At 40.4% G+C, this 18,799-nt stretch overlaps 1 protein-coding gene across 1 annotated transcript in view; it reads left to right on the top strand.

Annotated features, from left to right (window-relative positions):
* Positions 1–59: 59 nt before the first annotated feature.
* The window catches only part of Ccnt1 (cyclin T1), a 29,661-nt gene continuing 10,921 nt past the window's right edge, over positions 60–18,799 (top strand). The window contains exons 1-5 of the mRNA XM_076912032.1: positions 60–220; positions 2,364–2,445; positions 8,474–8,602; positions 16,765–16,825; positions 17,393–17,455. Of these exons, the coding sequence (XP_076768147.1) occupies positions 60–220; positions 2,364–2,445; positions 8,474–8,602; positions 16,765–16,825; positions 17,393–17,455 (496 nt within the window). The remainder of the gene's footprint in view (positions 221–2,363; positions 2,446–8,473; positions 8,603–16,764; positions 16,826–17,392; positions 17,456–18,799) is intronic.

The following is an 18,799-nucleotide window of genomic DNA, read 5'->3' as shown; positions in this document are numbered from 1 at the left end:
GCTTAGGTGACGCTGGGAAGTGCTTGCAGCCCCCGCCGCTGCCTCTTGGTTGAAGCACTATGGAGGGAGAGAGGAAGAACCACAACAAACGGTGGTATTTTACTCGAGAGCAGCTGGAAAACAGCCCATCGCGTCGTTTCGGTGTGGACTCCGATAAAGAACTATCTTATCGCCAGCAGGCGGCCAATCTACTCCAGGATATGGGACAACGTCTTAACGTGTATCCTTGCGGCCTAGGCCATCTGCCTCCGAGCGCGTCCGGCCACGCTTCGGCGTCCAGGCCGGCGACGCTGGCGGGGGCAGCAGTGGGTAAGGTGGTGGCAGGAGCTGGGCGTCTAGTGGGGAGAGCCCACAATGGCGCTGGCCGAGCCACTGTTCGCGCGAGGGAAGTGAGGCGGAGTCAATTTCCCGCTCGCTCACCGGTGCCACCGGCCCGGCTGCGAATTCGTGCCTCTCCTGTCTTTGTGTTTTCGCTGCTGCTTTCCAACCCTTGTTCTCTGAATTCTGCCCTGTTTGGGTGGCTTTTGAGAGTCTTCTTTCTGCCGTGAGCTAAGACTCCATTTAAGACGTTTCACTACCTACTCTGCCTCCCAAAGTGTATAAAAAGGGTTTCGGGAAATTCTGTACCCAAAGGACTTACGAAGGTCTAGTATTGGTGCCCCAGTTTTGGTTCCAAGCCCATTTCTCTCACTAGCTGGCTAACTTGTCAGATTCTCGTTTTAAAAAAAAAGTTCCAATGTCCATCACAACTCTTGATATTCAAACGTTCTAAGTAGCTGTTTCATAGAGTTTAAGAGGAAGGGAAGGTGTCATCTTAGATTTGTAGGTGGGGCTATATGTGTTGATGTGCTTAAAGTAGTTTTCAGACTATTAAGTCTTTGTTTCTCAGGGCACTAGTAATAGTTTGTTGTTTATTCATTAGTTTTCAAAATTTAGAGACATGGTTTAGTGAGTTTTTTTTACCCCTCCCCCAGTTTTTTCTTATGAAAATACAGTCTTTGTGGCAAAACTAATAGTTTTAAAGCTCTTTCCATTGTGTGTGTGTGTATATATATATATATATATATATATATATGTTTAGTTGCAGCTTCCATTTATGTAGCATTTATTTAAGAGTGATGCTGAGGCCTAGACCTAATGTCCTGTGCCTTTGACCGGAGCTTTGGGGAAGTAGAGGCAGGCCAGAACTTCCAAGTAAGACCCTGTCTCAAACAAACAAACAAAAAAGTACAGAGTTTAGGTATATGGTACTTAAGTCTGAAGGTTGTATACTGTTCCAAATAGGTTTTCTCTTTATTGCCAGTTGTTTCCTACCTTTTAAATGTGTGTTTAGCTTGTTGCCACCATATTGTCACCTCTATGCAGACTGTTGCTGAGGTCAGTGGAAATAAGTAAGTACTCTTTAAGTTTTTGGGAAGTTTGGAATGGTACCCATACAAATGAAAGACTGGATTAGAGGAAGGCAGGAGTTTATTTTCAGTGGATGACCATCAAATCATTTCAAAGGTTTTATACTTCAGAGGTCATGTAATATTTCCTGAAGAAATCAGAACTAAGGGTGTGGTGGTGCATATCTTTAATCCCATTGCTTGGGATGGGGAGGTGAGCAGATCTCTAATCCTGGTCTACAGAGCAAGTTCCAAGAGCCTAGTAAGGGAGGGCCTGTTAAATGTCCTTAAAAAGTTATCCTTGTGCTAGAGAGATGGCTCAGCAGTTTAGAGCACTTACTGTTCAGGTAGTACCTACATGGCAGTCCACAGTTGTCTATAACTGCCGTTCTAGGGTAACCTCTTCTGACCTCTGGGTGCACACACACACACAATCAGGCAAATAAATGTTTATACACTTTAAAAGAAACTGTTTGAAAGTTACTCTTGGTCGGGCAAGATGGCCCGGCAGGTAAAGGCACATATCGTCAAGCCTGATAACCTGATCTATCCCTGGGACTCAGGGTGGAAAGATAGCTGCCTCCTGCAAGCTGCCCTCTGATCGCCACACTCTTTCTATGGTGTGTACCTCCCCCCCCCCCCCGCCCCCAAGTCATCCTGAGCTAAAGGATCATCTGCAAAAAGCAAGTGACAGACAGGAAGCCTAAGATCGGATGTAGCTTTGTTTGTATTCCATTTTGATTTACACCTTGCTACTCGTTTTGTTTATTCAGTCAGTAAGTTCATATTAAGTACCTGTTAGAGTGCATGTTGTCAGTTGCCAGTTAGTTTAGTTAGTGAAGGAAAACGAATCTGCTGTTGGACTGGAAGAGTTAAGTTTTACTCTCCTGTGGGGTCATCGCTTGTGCTTGGCCATTTGTTACTTTGGGAAGGAGATTATATTGTCTGTTCTTGAACCTTAACTCAGGACTTCAGCTCACAACTGACGATCAATACTGCTATAGTATACATGCACCGATTCTACATGATTCAGTCGTTTACACAGTTTCATCGATATGTAAGTATAATTTTCTATGGTGAATCTCTTTGGGTTTGAGTCTGGCTGCCTATTTTATGACTGGTTGTTATTGAACTATGACTTTAATTTTAGAATTTAGGTCTAGTCATTTTAAGGTTAAGAAAAAATCATGATCTAAGTATAGCTTTCAGAGTGGTTATGGTCATTAGAAGACAAAAATATAAGTTAGATTTTGCGGCTGGTGGTGGCGAACGCCTTTAATCCCAGCACTTGGGAGGCAGAGGCAGGCGGATTTATGAGTTCCAGGCCAGCCTGGTCTGCAGAGTTCCAGGACAGCCAGGGCTACACTGAGAAGCCACTGAGGCTGGGTGAGGATGTTGACTTCCATGGAGCTGGCGATACCGGCTGGTGGCTGGGAGCTACCTAGGTGGATACTGGGAACCAAACTACTGAGCCAGCACCAGCCCAGGTAAGACTTGTCTTGTTTTGCTGCTATAAGGAGAAACTTTGAAGCTAAATATAATTCCTGTAATGTAAGTAATTGGCAGAGTCAGACTTAGGGGTAATAGGAAATTCTTGATCTGTAGTAAAGTATTCCTAATTTTGGGTGATTAGTTGTTTTAACTTTTTTTTTTTTGTCCTTAGTTCCCATAGTTCCAATTATCCTTTACTGAGGCTATTTGATAGCAGTGAAACAAGTAATGAATGAAGAATGAAACTAAAGATGAATTCCTTAGTTGTCTTAGTTATTTTGAGGGTTTTTTACAATCAACTTCTCCCCTTCTCTTTTTATTCTTTTCCTTGTTCTCCTTTTCTTCTTCCTTTTTTTTTTTTTTTTTTTTTGGCTTTTTGAGACAGGGTTTCTCTGTGTAGCCCTGGCTGTCCTGGAACTCAGAAATCTGCCTGCCTCTGCCTCCCAAGTGCTGGGATTAAAGGCGTGCGCCACCACTGCCCAGCCCTTTTCTTCTTAACTTTGTAGTAATGGCTGGACTTGAACTATCTAGTTCTAGCTTGCTTCAATTTCCAAGGACTGGCATCATGAGTAGGAGGCATATGCCTGACAAGTATTCTCTTTTATTGTAATAAAGACTTAAAGTCTTAAATCAAGTTGTTCAGTCTGCATTTAAGTGTTAGTATATATTTCCCTGTTTAATGACATGCTTTCTTATTGCCTTTCTGTTAATCTTGGCTAAGACAGACTTCTGTTTATTTACAAAGTACCTGCAGTAAGGTTGTTGAATTAATGACCTAGTGATAATTTCATTACAAAGATATTCTTTTGGATATCATATCTTTTGTTTTTATTTGTCTTTTGTTCTGAGATGGCCCTACTATGCAGCCCTGGCTGGCCTGGAACTCACAGAGATTCACCTGCCTTTGTCTTCTGAGTACTGAGATTAAAGGCAAACACTACTATAACTGGCATTCTAACTAAGTAGTTGATCTTCTTTAGAGTATTCTTTTTTTGGTATACTCTAGAATCAGCACTCCCTCTATATATAACAATTTTATAAGTTGAATTTAGCTGTGATCAATTAAAATTAGATTTAAGAGGGCTTAAAACACGATGGCATTGGTGTCAAGCTTGTCGAGCCTGCTCTTGTGGATTTGTGTTTGTACATATACAATAAAATGTACATGATGTGTGTGTGAGTGCAGTTCACACTTGCTGTGGTGCACATCTATAAGTTAGAGGACATGTTTGATTCTATTCCTCCATGGGGTCAGGTTGTGAAATTTAGGCAGTTGCCTGTCAGGCATTTCTGCCTGCTGAGCCATCTTGCTAGCCGCCTTAGGAATTTTGATTTATTACAAATATAGTGGATTTGCATAGTAAAAATTAATGATAGAGAAACAGATGCATTGAAAGCTCCCCTGTGCCTGTAGAGGTAATCATTGATCAATATTTGACATGTAGTTTCCCAGGCCTGTTTCTATATATGAACTAGTATGATCATGCCTTACCACATCCCTATTGTACAGCTTTCTGGGACATTCTCTTATGCTGCTTCGCATCATTTAGGTGGCTGGAAGGTGACAGCGCATGGTAATACACATTTGTAATTTCAAATCTTGAGGGCCAAGGCAGAGGATCTAAAGAGTTTGAGGCTAGCAGACCTTGTCATGGACAAACAGAACCATATTGAGGGCTGGGAGATCTATCAGTTGGTTAAGTGCTTGTCATTCAAGCACGATGGCTTGAGTTTGATCTTCTCAAATTCTGTAAAAGGAAGTCTAGTGGTGGTGGGGGGGGCAGAGGCAGGAGACATGGTGGCTCAGATGCAGGTGTACATGCTCATAGATAGAAATAAATAGAAAAAATTTAATTTTTTAATAATTAAAAAATTATATATTTTTTTAATGTAGGGGTGCTCTGTCTTCTTGTATACCTGCTTGCAAGAAGAGGGGATCAGATCCCTTTATATGGTCCTGAGCCACCATGTGGTTGCTGGGAATTGAACTCAAGACCTATGGAAGAGCAATCAGTACTCTTAACTGCTGAGCCATCTCTCCAGCCTAGAAAAAGAATTTTTTGAAAAATGTTGGCATAATGACACATAGGCGTAATTGCATCACTGGGGAGGAGGAGATGGGACTCTTCGGGCTTGCTAGCCAGCACTCAGTAAAGTTCTTGAATCTAGGCTAAGGGAGGGAACATGTTTAAAAAAGAAAAGATGGAGTGAGATTGGAACACATTGCTGTCCTCACACAAACACCCTGGAAATAATTTAAAAACTTTTTTAACTCTTTATGTATAAACGTTTTTCTGAATATATGTTTGTACACTATGTGGTTCTTGGTGCCAGAGGAGATCAGAAATGGGCATCATACCCCTTGGGACTAGAGTTACAAGCAGTTGTGAGCTGCCATGCTAGGAATCAAACCTGTGTCTTCTGAGAGATGAGCTAGTGCTCTTAAGGACTGAGTTATCTGTCTCCCAGATGATTTCAGAAGGCTCACTAGGATTTGGCAGGGTGGTTCTGTCTGCATGCTTTGCATACGTGAAGCCCTAGGCTGGATTTTCTACATTGGACAAAGGAAAGAAGGAAGTGGCTGTATAGTATTTACATCATTACAGTAGTTTAACTAGTTCTCTGTTGGTAGATATTCTGGTTGATTCTGATATGTTGTAAAATATTTCTTGGGGCCTGGTGGTGGTGGTGCACACCTTTCATCCCAGCTCTTGGGAAAAAAAAATCTCTGAGTTTGATGACAGCCAGGGATATACAGAGAAACTCTGGGGTAGAGTGGGGATGTATATCTATATGTATTAAAAAATTCTTCCTCCCACAGTCTTGTATGTACATAGATCACTTATAAACATTTTTAATATAAGTGCCAAGGGTATGCATAAGTAAAGCATCTGTTGTCAGTTTGCCCTGCTGAAAGCATTTATCAGTGTATTGGTTCCGGTAGTGTAAGGGGTCCTCTCATTGTTTCTGTGCACTTGAATTAAGGACTCACCAGCTGAATTTCCAGAAGTGCTGTCTCAAGTCTTTTCAAGCGAGGAAATATCGACGTTTCAGTAAATTACTTCTGATGTTTTTGTGTTTATGTCGTATTTTATACATTTGAAAAACCTTGGGGCTATGTATATGACATACAGTATGTATTTAGCATGCTAGAGGTTTTAGGTTAGATCTATAACACCAAAAGAAAAAAAGACCCATTTTTTAATAGCAACAGATTTGGATACATTTTACCTTCATTAAGTTGATTTAAAAAAAAAAAAAATGAAGTTTAGGCCAGCCATGGTGGCTTTAATTCCAGCATCCAGGAGGTAGAGGCAGATGGATCTCTATGAGTTCCAGGACAGCCTGGTCTACAAAGTGAGTTCCAGGACAGCCGCGGCTCTGTTACACAGAGAAACCCTGTCTCAAAACAAAAACAAAACCAACAAAAGTAAAGTGAAGTGTAGTTATTAAAAGTATGTATGCTATGGTTAGACATGTCTAGATTTGGAATTTTGCTGATTTGCTTACTAGCTGTGTAGCTTGTACATGTGACCATATGCCTCAGATTTCTGATCTTTATGTTCAGTAATAATAGTGTCTGTTTCCAACGGAGTTTATGATATTTAAATTTATTTTCAGATGTCCTGTCCAAAACAAACAGTTGGTAAATATTAGTGGTGCTTGCTTGCTTTGTTTTTGTTTTTAATGAAGAAAATGTATAGTCTAAACTGGTGTAAAAATGCCTCTTAGAGTTAGTTGCAAGTGCCTGTAATCTTGTATTAGGGAGGCTGAGGCAGAGGGTGCCAGTTTGGGGCTAGCATTGTGTGACATAGGGGACCTTGTCTTTTAAATAAAAAGATTCTGGTCTAGAAATAGTGGGAAGGGTGCTTGCTGTCAAGCCGACAGCCTGAGTTCAATTCCTGAAGAGGTAGCTGTGGACTGACTGGGTCAAACCTAGGGCAAGCACTCTGCCAATTGATACACTCCCAGTGCCTTCCTTTCTTAATCTGTTCATCTAGAACAGATTGACATCTAGACTGGTTCCAGTTTAGCTTTTAAGAATAGTGGGAGAGTAGAGAAGATTGTGCAAATATCTTTGCAGCATGACAGACTTTAATCTAGAAAATTCTAATTTAGGTAGCAGTAAGGGTTATGATGTTTTAGTTTTTTTTATGGTTAGTCAGCCTTTGAGATCTTTACTTGTAAATTGGCTTGAATTATTTTTCTTTACTAAATATTTTCTATCTTTTGACTTCGATATCTTGGGTTTATTTTTGTTGTTATATAGTATGTGTGTCCTCACCCCTCCCAACCCCGACTCCAGGGGTTCTCTCTATAGCCTTGACTGTCCTGAAACTTACTATGTAGACTAGGCTGGCCTGAACTCAGAGCCTGCTTGAGCCTCCCCAGTACTGGGATTAAAGGTGTGTGACATCACTGCCAGGTTTTGTGGGTTTTTTGTTTTGTTTTGTTTTTTTGTTTTTTTGTTTGTTTGTAGTCTTGTGTAGCCCAGGCTGACCTTGAATTCACTGTGTAAATGAGGATGGCTAATTTGCAGATCCTAGTGCTGGGACTATAGGGTACACCACTGTGTCTGTTCCCCCCACACCACCAAACACACATACTTTTCTTTCATGGCAATGGGTGTACTTTGTGAATGGAAGGTTAAGTACCAACTCAGGCCACATTCCTACCTAGTACCTGTAATTTTTTTTTAAAGATTGGTTTATAAGTAAAAAATAGTTTTTTTGTTTTGTTTTGTTTTTTTGTTTTGTTTTGTTTTTGTTTTTCCCTTTCTCCCTTTCCCTCCATCTCCGCTCGCTCTGGTCCGGCCCCTCTAATTTTTATTTTTTGAGAGAGGATTCACTATGTAGTTTCTGGGACTCACCATGTAGACCAGGCTGACTTTGAACTCAGAAATCTAAAGGAGTGCTGGGATTGCAGGTGTGGGCTGCCACAACCAACTAAAACATTTTTATTTAGTATGTGTGTTGTATGCAACATTTAGTATGTTGTATAGTATGTAGTTTTTGTGTTTGCCTGTGTGTAGGTGGCAGAGACTAGAGGGTGGACATCAAGTCTTCTATTGGTATCTGTTTTTTTGAAATAAGGTCTCTCCCTGAATGAGGAGCCTACTATTTTGGCTAGACTGGGTGGCCACTGAGCCCCTAGGATCCACCTATTTCTGTACCTTAGCTCTGGTATTATAGATGTGCTGCTGCACCTAAGTTTTATGTGTGCTGGAGTTTTATACATAGGTCACCACTTCATCTGCTGGGCCCCCAAATTTATTCTTAAAAATTCTACAATTCTCCCCCACCCTCATATTCACAAAATTAGGCAGCCAACAGCAGTGTTTGTTTCAGACGGTTTTGTATTGATTGTTTCTCTTTAGCAATCCTTTCAGTGGGGAGCAGATAAGGTCTGCAGCCTTCTCACATGAATACCTCAGGGCTTGTGAGGACTGGGGTTGTGATTTGACAGACAGGTGGCAGAAAGTATTAAGAGGTGTGAGAGTGTGGCAGGGAGTTGATCTGTTTGACATTTAGCTCTTCCTAGATTATCATTTAGAAATAAGTAACAGATCTTTTTTTTTTTTTTTTTCTATGAAGTCTATGGCTCCAGCAGCCTTGTTTCTGGCAGCAAAAGTAGAAGAACAACCAAAAAAATTGGAACATGTCATCAAGGTAGCACACACTTGCCTCCATCCACAGGAGTCACTTCCTGACACGAGGAGTGAGGTAAGTGATTGTGTACACTTGTAAAAAATCAGAACTTCAGTTTGTAACTTTGAATCTGGGCTGTTAAACTTATCAGTTTAATTTTTTGTTTGTTTGTTTTTGTGGTTTTTTTTTTTTTGCCTGAGATGGGATGATGGGATTTCTCTGTGTAGCCTTGGCCGTAGACCAGGTTGGACTTGAACTCACAGAAATCCTCCCACTGTGCACCACCACTGCCCTGCCAGTGTTTACCCTTTTTTTTTTTTTTTAAAGATTTATGTATATGAGTACACTGTAAATGTCTTCAGACACACCAGAAGAGGGCATTGGATCCCATTACAGATGGTTGTGAGCCACCATGTGGTTGCTGGGAATTGAACTCAGGACCTCTGGAAGAGCAGTCAGTGCTCTTAACCACTGAGCCATCTCTCCAGCCCCGTCAGTGTGTAATTTTAAAAATTAAAAACATATGTATCAATTTTATCTAAGTTTGTCTTAAAATTGAAAGCTGTATAAGAGCAAAGATGAATTATATCACCTGAATAAGTTTCTTTCTACCCTTTATATCCAAAATATTTTTCTTGTTCTCTCCTGTTTAAAAATGTCCAGATAGTAGTCCATCATACACACTGCACATTTATCTCTAACCATTCTGTCAAGAAGCATACATGATGTCTAGCTTTTTTGTTTTTGATTTGTTTTGAAGACAGGGTCTCTATGTAACCCTGACTCCTGGAACTCACCCTGTAGACCAGTCCAACCTTCACCTCAAAGGGATCCGCCTGCCTCTGCCTCTGGAGTGCTGGGATTAAATGTGTGTACCACCATCACCCGGCTGGTTCCAGCCTTTTCTAACTTCCTTTCCTTTCCTTTCCTTTCTCCCTCCCTCCCTTCCTATCTTTCTTTTTCTCTTCCTTTTTTCCTTTTTTTGTTTGCATTGTTCGTTTGTGTAGAGACAGGGTTTCTGTGTGTAGCTCTGGCTCTCCTGGAACTCACTCTATTCCAGCCTAGCTTTGAACTAAAGAGACTGCCGGATTGCCTCTCCCGAGTGCTGGGATTAAAGGTGTGTACCATCACACCTGGCTTCTTGACACTATAAGCATTTTTTTGTTGTTGTTTTTCAAGATAGGGTTTCTCAGTGTAGCCCTGGTTGTCCTAGAACTAGCTCTGTAGAATAGAATTTATTTTATGTAAGTACACTGTAGCTGTCTTCAGTCACCCATATGAGAGCATCAGATCTCATTATGGATGGTTGTGAGCCACCATGTGGTTGCTGGGATTTGAACTCATGACCTCTGGAAGAGCAGTCAGTGCTCTTAATAACTGAGCCATCTCACCAGCCCCTATCAGCTTTTTTTAAAGGCAAAGTTTTGTTGTGGAATTTTATTTTTTTATTTTTATTTTTCATGAGAAAGGGCCATACTTAAATATCAGTCTGAAAATGAACCAGATGCCTAGAAATAGCAAGATTTATATGTGTTTATTTTTACATTTGATTTTAGCCAAAAGGCTGAGAAGCATTATGGTCATTATTAGAGTTCATACTGTTTATTTTTTCAAGTCAGAGGTCAAACTCTTAAAAATCACTTCAGATCAGAGTTTCTCTTTTCCTGTGGTAAGAATACTGTTGAGTGCAGTTCCATAGGTACTCTGGACCTTCATCCTGTGTGTATACACATTTCTTTTGTTTTCGATCATGCTTCCTTGGGGTGTCTGAGTGTGTGTGTGTGTGTGTGTGTGTGTGTGTGTGTGTGTGTTGGTGATGATAGGTGTTGAATCTAGGACCTCAGAAAATGCTAGGCAAACATTCTATTGAAAAGCCTCTTCCCCAAGATGAATTGGTTGTGCATGCCTTTAATCCTAGCACTTAGGAAGCAAGAGGCAGATGGATCTCCTTGAGGGTCAACCTGGTCTATATAGTGAGTGTCAGAGCAGCCAGAGCTACATAGAGACAGCCTGTGTCTTAAAGAAAGAAGAAAAACACACCCATAGTCCTTGTTTTTTGTAAAAAAAAAAAAAAAGGATGACCCCTGGTTTTCTTCATTTATTAAAAAAAAGATTGTGTATTAAGTTCAATATGTGTATATATGTCTGTGTGAGTGTAGCTGTCCATAGAGGCGGAGATCTTGGTTGCCCCTGAAGCTGGAGGTGTAGGTGGTAGTGAGGTGATGAGTGTGAGCCTGGCTTGCAGAGCACTATACGCTCTTAACTACTGAGCCAGCTCTCCACTTCTGCTTTAGAAGTCAGTGATTGGAGTTGTTTAAAATTCTAACACCCATAATTGAGGAAAAGTTAAAGATTTCTGTTGCTAGGTTATTTAAGTCTTTTATGGGTGTAAGAATCACGGTTTTGAAGAAGATATATGGAATTTTATACATGTTTTTATTTTATTTCTGTATTGTTCTAATTTTAGTACGTGCTACAGAAGCAAGCATTGGTATCCACTTTTTTTTATCACTGCTAAAACATCTGGAAAGCAACCTAAGGGAAGAAGAGATTTCTTTTGGTTCATAGTTTCAAAGGTTTCAGCCTATGGTTACTTAGCTGTATTACTTTTGGTCCCATGGCTATGAGGCAGAGCATCATGGCCAGGAAGGAGCAGGTGGGGAGAGCAACATGCTCATCTGGTGGTAGAGCAGCAGCAGAAAGCCAGGGACGAGATGCACTCCTCGAAGGGTGTGCTTCTGTGACCTACTTCCAAGGCCCAACCTTCTGGTTTCCTTTACCTCCCAAGCAATGCTATCAGATTACAGCTGCATCTGGATTAATCCATTGAGGAGGTCAGAGCTCTTGTGATTCAGTCACTTCCTATAGGCCTATCAGCTAAAAGCCACATCCTAACTTTTAAGTATGTGGGGTGTGTGTGTGTGTGTGTGTGTGTGTGTGTGTGTGTACGTGTGTACCAGCCACGGCCAGCCAGTTAGCTATGTGTGGAGGTTAGAACAGAGTTTTGTGGCATAGGTTCTTTCTTTCCCCCTTTACCTGGGCTCCTGGGATCATATTCAGGTGCCTAGCCTTGCAACATCTTAACTGCTGAAACATCTCTTCAACCTGACACCTGGACCCTTTTTTGATTTTTGTTTGTTTTTTGTTTGTTTGTTTGTTTGTTTTTCAAGACAGGGTTTCTCTGTGTAGCCCTGGCTGTCCTGGAACTCATTCTGTAGACCAGGTTGGCCTCGAACTCAGAAATCACCTGCCTCTGCTTCCCAAGTGCTGGGACTAAAGGGGTGTGCCACCACTGCCTGGCCTGCATATTATATCCTTATTTGATTTACTAGTAATATAAAGTTTAGTGTGAAGTTAACTACAATATTGGTCTCTCTCTTTTTAACCATAAGTATAAAGCTCCATGGCAAGAATAATACTCACATTATGCTTTCTTGATACTTAAACTTTGACTTATTGTTTATGTGTTTGTTTGTTTGTTTGTTTTTTCAAGTCTTCTTTTTAGGGCTTCTCTGTGTAGCCATGGCAGTCACAGAGCTCACCATGTGCAGTTCAGGTTGTCTTCAAACTTGGTAATCTGCCTGCCTCTGCCTCAGAGTACCAGGGTTCAAGGCTGTGCCACTACTGCCCAACAAATTTTTATTTTTTATTATGTGTATGCATATTTTGCCTGCATAAATGTGTAATTCAGATCCCTAGAACTAAAGTTAGAGATAGTTGTGAGCTCCTGGGTGGGTGCTGAGAAGTTGAATGTGAGTCATCGGGAAGAACGAGTGGCTGGTGTTCTGACCACTGAGCATCTCCTAGCCAGGATGGTCTCTTAACTCCTTACCCAGATGTCATTGTATTTACAGATGAATTCTTTCCAACAGAAATATAAGAGCCATATTTGTAAAATTTGAAAAAATTAAATTTTTGTTAAACTTTATTAAAATCCTCAAAATGAGTGGAAAGGAGGCACAGCTCAGTGGCAGAGCACTTTATTAGCATATGTGAGGCCTGGCTTCCTTTAACTATGACCCTACAGCTCCGTGTAGGGCCAGCAAGTGGCCTTACTGGGTAAGGCATATAGAGAGACTACTCCAAGTTGTCCTCTGACCTGCACACACAAGCTAAAGGGTGCGAGCCTTTTCCCACATGTACCATAAACAAATGTAAAAACTGCGAATTCAGCTTTCATTTCACAATTATATTTTAATTTTCACTAGCCCCTTTTTCTCCAACCTTTCCTTTTACCTAAGGAAAAAAAAGGATTAAAAAAAGGGAAGATTTAGTTTCTTCCCTGCCCAAGACCATAATAATTTGTAAATCGTCCCTTAAAATGACAACATATGTATAATTTATAAAATGAGCAAAACCATCCATGCCAACTTAAGGGACTGGGATGGTAGTCTTATAGTTGCTACTTTCTGAATTGGGGCAAAGAATTCCTGTTTGGGGCCCCAAAAGGACGTTGGGAAAATGGTTAAGTCAAAAGAAAGCTGACTGTAGCATCCATTGTTCAGTTTCTGTATCTTGAGAAAGTCCAGATTGGAATAGTCTGAGAGGCTGGACCAAGTGAGCTAGCTATTCTCAAAATGCCCCAGAAGCAAGTCTTTAGAGGAAACAGCTTTGATGCAGTTGAAGAATCAAGCAGGGATCTGGAACAGCAAGAGTAGCATCTCAGCATTGCCGAGGGTGAGTCCTGTAAGGCCTGTCTGTCCCCCTTGTTTTCCACTCCATACAAACCTTACAAGCAATACATAGTTCTATAAAGACATGTGTGTGGAATGTGCAGAGTGCACAAATCAGTCAAAGATAAGTTTTCTGCTCTTTGAGCAGATGAAAAACATCTGTCTTTAGAAATTAGTTTGGATTATATAGCAGACTGTAATGTTAATTTTTATCTATACCATTTTAAAAGAAAAATGGTTTGAAAAGTCTTTAGGAGTTTGTGGTCAACAAGATCTATTGGCCATGCAAAGACATTTTTGTGTCTCAGCCAGTCTCAGAGCGGTTCTCAAGTAACAGGATTATCACATATGTTACCTGTCTTGTTGATTTTGCCAATCTCCCTTTTTTTGTCTGTAGCCAAAATTTCAGGGGGTCGTCCCCAGTGAAATCTTCAATAATCTGGATGGCAAATGCAACTTTTTCTGTTGGAACAAATGTAAAATCTCCTCCTCAACATATCTCCTTTTTTTTCCATTTTGGAATTAGAACTTCTATAGGCTGATGTAATTCAGCAGTCCTTTCTAAAATCCAGTATATTTTATCAGATGTACTATTTGTCTCATTGGTTCTTTTAAAAAATTGAAAGTCGTTCTTCAGAGATGGTTCTTAACCATTGGTTAAGAGCACTGACTACTCTTTCAGAAGTCCTGAGTTCAATTCCCAACAACCATCTGTAATAGGATCTGATGCCATCTTCTGATGTGTCTGAAGACAGCTACTCTGTGTGTGTGTGTGTGTGTGTGCACACAATTTTTAAAATCTTTTTTAAAAAATTGAAAGACAACAAAGCTCATTTGAAACCGTCTTTGGGAGATATCATATCTTCCTTCTGTTCTATGAGCATTTCCTTCCAAGTCCTGTTAGGTATTTTTATAATGGCTTGAACTCTAGGACTGTATGCTATCTCCACAAAAGGTTTCATGCCATAGTGTCCATAAAATTGTTGTATTTTAATGAACATATATGTCTGAGCATCATAGTTTTAATCTGTAAAGGCATCTCCAAGACAGCCATCATCTTTAATGAATCTCAGAATCATCTCCCTCAGAACTCAAGGCAGAAGTCCATTAGAACTGAACATGTATCAATTGTATGATGTATCAACATGTGTACATATCTCAATTCTGCAAACTACAAAATGAAACACAATCTATTATGTGGCATTGTTTTAAGTTAGCATCAATAAGCAGAATCTGAAGTCTTTAATACAATATATTTCTATGGGTTGCCATTCTAATTTCTCAAGCCCCTGTAGAACCTTCCTGTCTGGAACTATTTTTTTGGTATTATTATATGTTCCAAATTGGATTCCTCTAAGGGTTTTCTACTTTGATTTAAAAATTCTTTTCATTTCTTATTTTATGATCTCTAATTTAGTATCTAGTTTCTCAGTCTTCTCTTTCTTCAAAACTGTCTTATTCTGATTTCTACCAAAGAGGACACACTAAACTGTAATCACGGCCATTACAACAGCCATTACAACAGCAATTTGTGTGCTGATGAGCGAAGCAAGCTCATATGGAGTCCAGATGCAGTGTGTCAGGCATTGTTTCCTTCCATCCCGAATACAGAAAACAGTTTTTCTTCTTAATCTGAAACTTCTCCCTAAGAATTTTATTTTATATTTAAATTACATATTTCTTTCTTCTTTTTTTAAAATATAATTTAACAGTTGTTTTTCTTTTCTTTCTTTCTTTTATGTATGTGAGTACACTGTAGCTGTCTTCAGACACACCAGAAGAGGGCACCGGATCCCATTACAGATGGTTGTGAGCCACCATGTGGTTGCTGGGATTTGAACTCAGGACCTCTGGAAGAGCAGTCAGTGCTCTTAACCGCTGAGCCATCTCTCCAGCCCCTACATATTTCTTTCTATGTTTTTTTTAATATTTAGTTTCCCTTTTATTGTTTAAGCTCAATACCTTATCAGTTTAGACTCTTGGGACTTTTTAGTGTATACCTTGTGGTGCATAAACCTCACCCTAGCTGTTCAGTTAGCTCAAGGCTCGTGGCTCAGCCTTTTGCCAGCCCTGGCCAGGCCTCTCCAACCTGCTGTGCTTCGAGAGGCTTTAGATGTCTCCAGACATCCTCCAATGGTTCCTGGCCCATGTGCCCTGCCATGTTTGGTTGGCTGGTGCCTCTTACTAGACACTGGGCTGGGGACTCAGTGGGCCCAGATTAGTTAGGCTGCTGTTTTTCTCTGTGGACCTTGGCACTAGCCATGCTCTCTGTGAAGCAGAGTGCTGACTTTGCAGAGCAGCATGTAGCATTTGGAAGAACTGCAGCCTTTGTGTCTCTTCTCAGCAGCTGCAGGGGTGGAAACAAAGCCTTTCCGGGGAGTTCTGGTCCAGCTGGTCCCTAGCAGCAGTGTCTTCAGGGTTGTGACTCTACCCAGTATACTGTAATCTAAACTTGGATTCTAAGTGAGTTCTTGACCCACATTGGTTTACCAATATGTAGGACATCCAATTTATTAAAGCTTATCCCTGACTACCTTAAAAATAAGACTCAGACTATGATTATTTTATTCGGCTTTGGCAATTACTGTTGGATAACCCCTAATCTACTTTTTCTAACTGATGGCCTGGCTACCTCCCCAAAGGTGTACCCCAAATCCTTGCTGCTTCTCCTAGCCATGTGCTCATGGTTCATCTCTGATGGTGACATCCTCCTCTCCTTCCTCCTTATGCTTCCCTAACCAGGGAACTTAAAACCCACCTACCTCTAATCCCTCCAGTATTTTATTTGACCAATAGTTTTAGGTTAAGGAACAAGATTTGCACAACCAAAGCTTGTTAACGTGAGAATTCACTCTTAGTGGGTACAGAATATTAGCAACAGACCAAACCTCCCAGGTTTCAGACTCACAGATATCCATCTCACTTGCCTGTCTCCCAAGTGCTGTGATTAAAGGTGTGCACAACAGTGTCTAGCTCCTTTGAACTACAAGAGAAACTTTGACTGTGAGAAGTGTTCATCAGTTAGATGCTTACGGCACTGTTAAAGTGTCTGCAATAAAATGTGATGATTTTAGAGGTGTGTTATTTCTCATGTCTAGATTATCTGTCTTCTAAGATTTAAAATATCTGAAAAATAAATACAGTTGTACTTTCTGGTAGCCTTCCATTAATAAGATGTTATCTTTTGATGTTCTGGGCTCTTCCTTTTTGTCCTGAATGGCATAGGCATAAAGACTATATATTCCAGTTCTAACACTACCTCTTAAAGAGTTAAGATTTTAAAAATTTCATGTGTATTAGTATTTGCCTATACAAGTGTAAGTGTACCACATGTACACATTGCTTGTGAAGGCCAGAAGAGAGTGTTGGATTCCTGGGAACTGGAGTTACAGATGGCTGTGAGCTTTCTTTGGGTTCTGAAAATCAAACCTAGGTCTTCTGCAACAGCAGTAAGTGCTCTTAACTGTAGAGTCATCTCTCAGGGGCCTCCATCCATATCTTTGATATGTTTTTTAAAGTTATTTACCCTTTTGTGGGATGTAACTTGTGGTTTTTTTCCCTTAGGCCTACCTGCAGCAAGTTCAGGATCTGGTGATTTTAGAGAGCATAATTCTGCAGACCTTAGGTGAGTGGATTTTCCCTTAAAGCATGAAGAAATAGGTACAGAATATAATGATTTCATGGAAAGTTTGTAAGACTGGAAGAAAAGCTTCTTTCAACCTTGTGCTATATTCTTTTATTGCTAAAAAGGATTAAAACAGTCTTTAGGTTTATTTCATTTTAAGTGTATAAGTGTTTTACCTGCATTTTTATCTGTGCACCATGTATATATCTGGTGCCCACAGAAATCAGAAGGAAGTGTTAGATCCTTTGGAACTGGAGTTACAGTGAACCACCATGTGGGTGCTGGGAGTCAAACTCAGCCCTCTGCAACACCTAGTCTAAACCAGGGAGCTGCCTCTCTGGCCTTCATAAAAAGAGATTTTTGTGTTCAGAGGTGGTCTTTAGATCTTATGTGTACCTTCTAGCTTTTTGGAGATGATAGAGAAGAGTGTGAAGGATACTGTGAGTCACTTTGTCTCTGCACAGTACTTTTGAAAGAGAAAAGTGAATGGGCCATTAATAATTCAGACAAAAGAGAGATAAATATATTGACTATTTTTAGCTTTTTTTTTTTTTTTTTTTTTTGAAGGATTTGAATTAACAATTGATCACCCACATACACATGTGGTAAAGTGCACCCAGCTTGTTCGAGGTAAGTAACCTTAATTGCTTGAATTGCTTACTTGTTTGGGGCTGTACCTAGCTTTGAACTCACAGCTGCTGTGTCCCAGATTCGGACTGAATGGCCTGTTGGCTGGAGTCATACACTTGCTTCTGACCTATTGGAAACTGTTTTTGGATCTTTTAATTTAACCAGACAGTGAAGTTAGCATTAATTGTCATTTTGACAGAATCACTTGGAAGACAGACCCCTGGGTTTGCCAGTGGAGAATTATGTTGATAATGTTGAGGTGGGAAGACTCACCCATAGTAGATGGCCTCATTCCCTGCTAGGATCTCAGACTACAGTAGAGAACTGGAACCGAGCAGCAGCCTTCAGTCAGCCTTCCTGACTCCATGCAGTGTGACGGCTGCTTTATGTTGTAGCTTCTCCACCATGATGGATTGAACTGTATTTTTATGTATGGGTGTTTTGTCTGAGTGTATGTCAAATAGGAAAAGGAACTTGTCTGGTGGGGTATTTGACAAAGTGTAAGGACAGATTTGGAAAAGTCACCAAGTCACATATAAGTTAGCAGTTTTCAGAAAATCTTGAAAGTTGCTGGTGTTGGGCCAGCAAATGGGTCAGTAGGCAACATCACTTACCTCACAAGCCTGATGACCTGAGTTTGAACCCTGGACCCTACAGTGGGAGGAGAGAACTGACTTCTAAAAGTTGTCCTCTGACTTTCACACACGCTGTACAAACACATGTATATGAGTATAACTTACTTTTTTAAGTGTGGATGATCTTCTGATTCATGTCTAATTAAAGGAAACCCCAATGATGATATAGAATCATTTGAACTTTTATTACAATCCATTGGGTAGGATTTTAAAATTATATCATTTATTCTTACTTACTTTATGTATGGGTGTTTTACCTGAGTGTATGTTTGAATGAGATGTGTAGCTGGTACACTTGGAGGCTAGGTGAGGGAGTCAGATCTACTGGAACTGGATTATAGTTGGTTAAGAGCCACCATGAAGTGACTGGGAATCAAACCCCGGTCTTCTTGAAGAAAGACCAGCACTCTTAACTACTGAGCCATCTCTCCAGTCCTGATAAAAAATAATTAGTTCTTAAATGGTATATAAACTTTCATTTTTGAGACACAGTCTCACTATGTAGCCTTGGCTTGACTGAAATTTGGCCTTTGCTAAATAGGCCAAGCTGGCCTGGAGTTGAGCATTCTACCTCCTGAATGCTAGAATTAAATGCTTGTACCACCATAACCAGCCCTGTTGTTGGTTTGTTTGTTTTTGTGCTGTAGAGTTTAAACATAGGGCCTTGTATATGTTGGGCAAGTGCTCTACCATCGAATTACCTTCCTAA

Source organism: Arvicanthis niloticus, chromosome 13 (assembly GCF_011762505.2).
Source record: "Arvicanthis niloticus isolate mArvNil1 chromosome 13, mArvNil1.pat.X, whole genome shotgun sequence".
Taxonomy (NCBI): domain Eukaryota; kingdom Metazoa; phylum Chordata; class Mammalia; order Rodentia; family Muridae; genus Arvicanthis; species Arvicanthis niloticus.
Note: the sequence above shows the minus strand (reverse complement) of the source record. Positions and strands in the feature narration are given on the sequence as shown.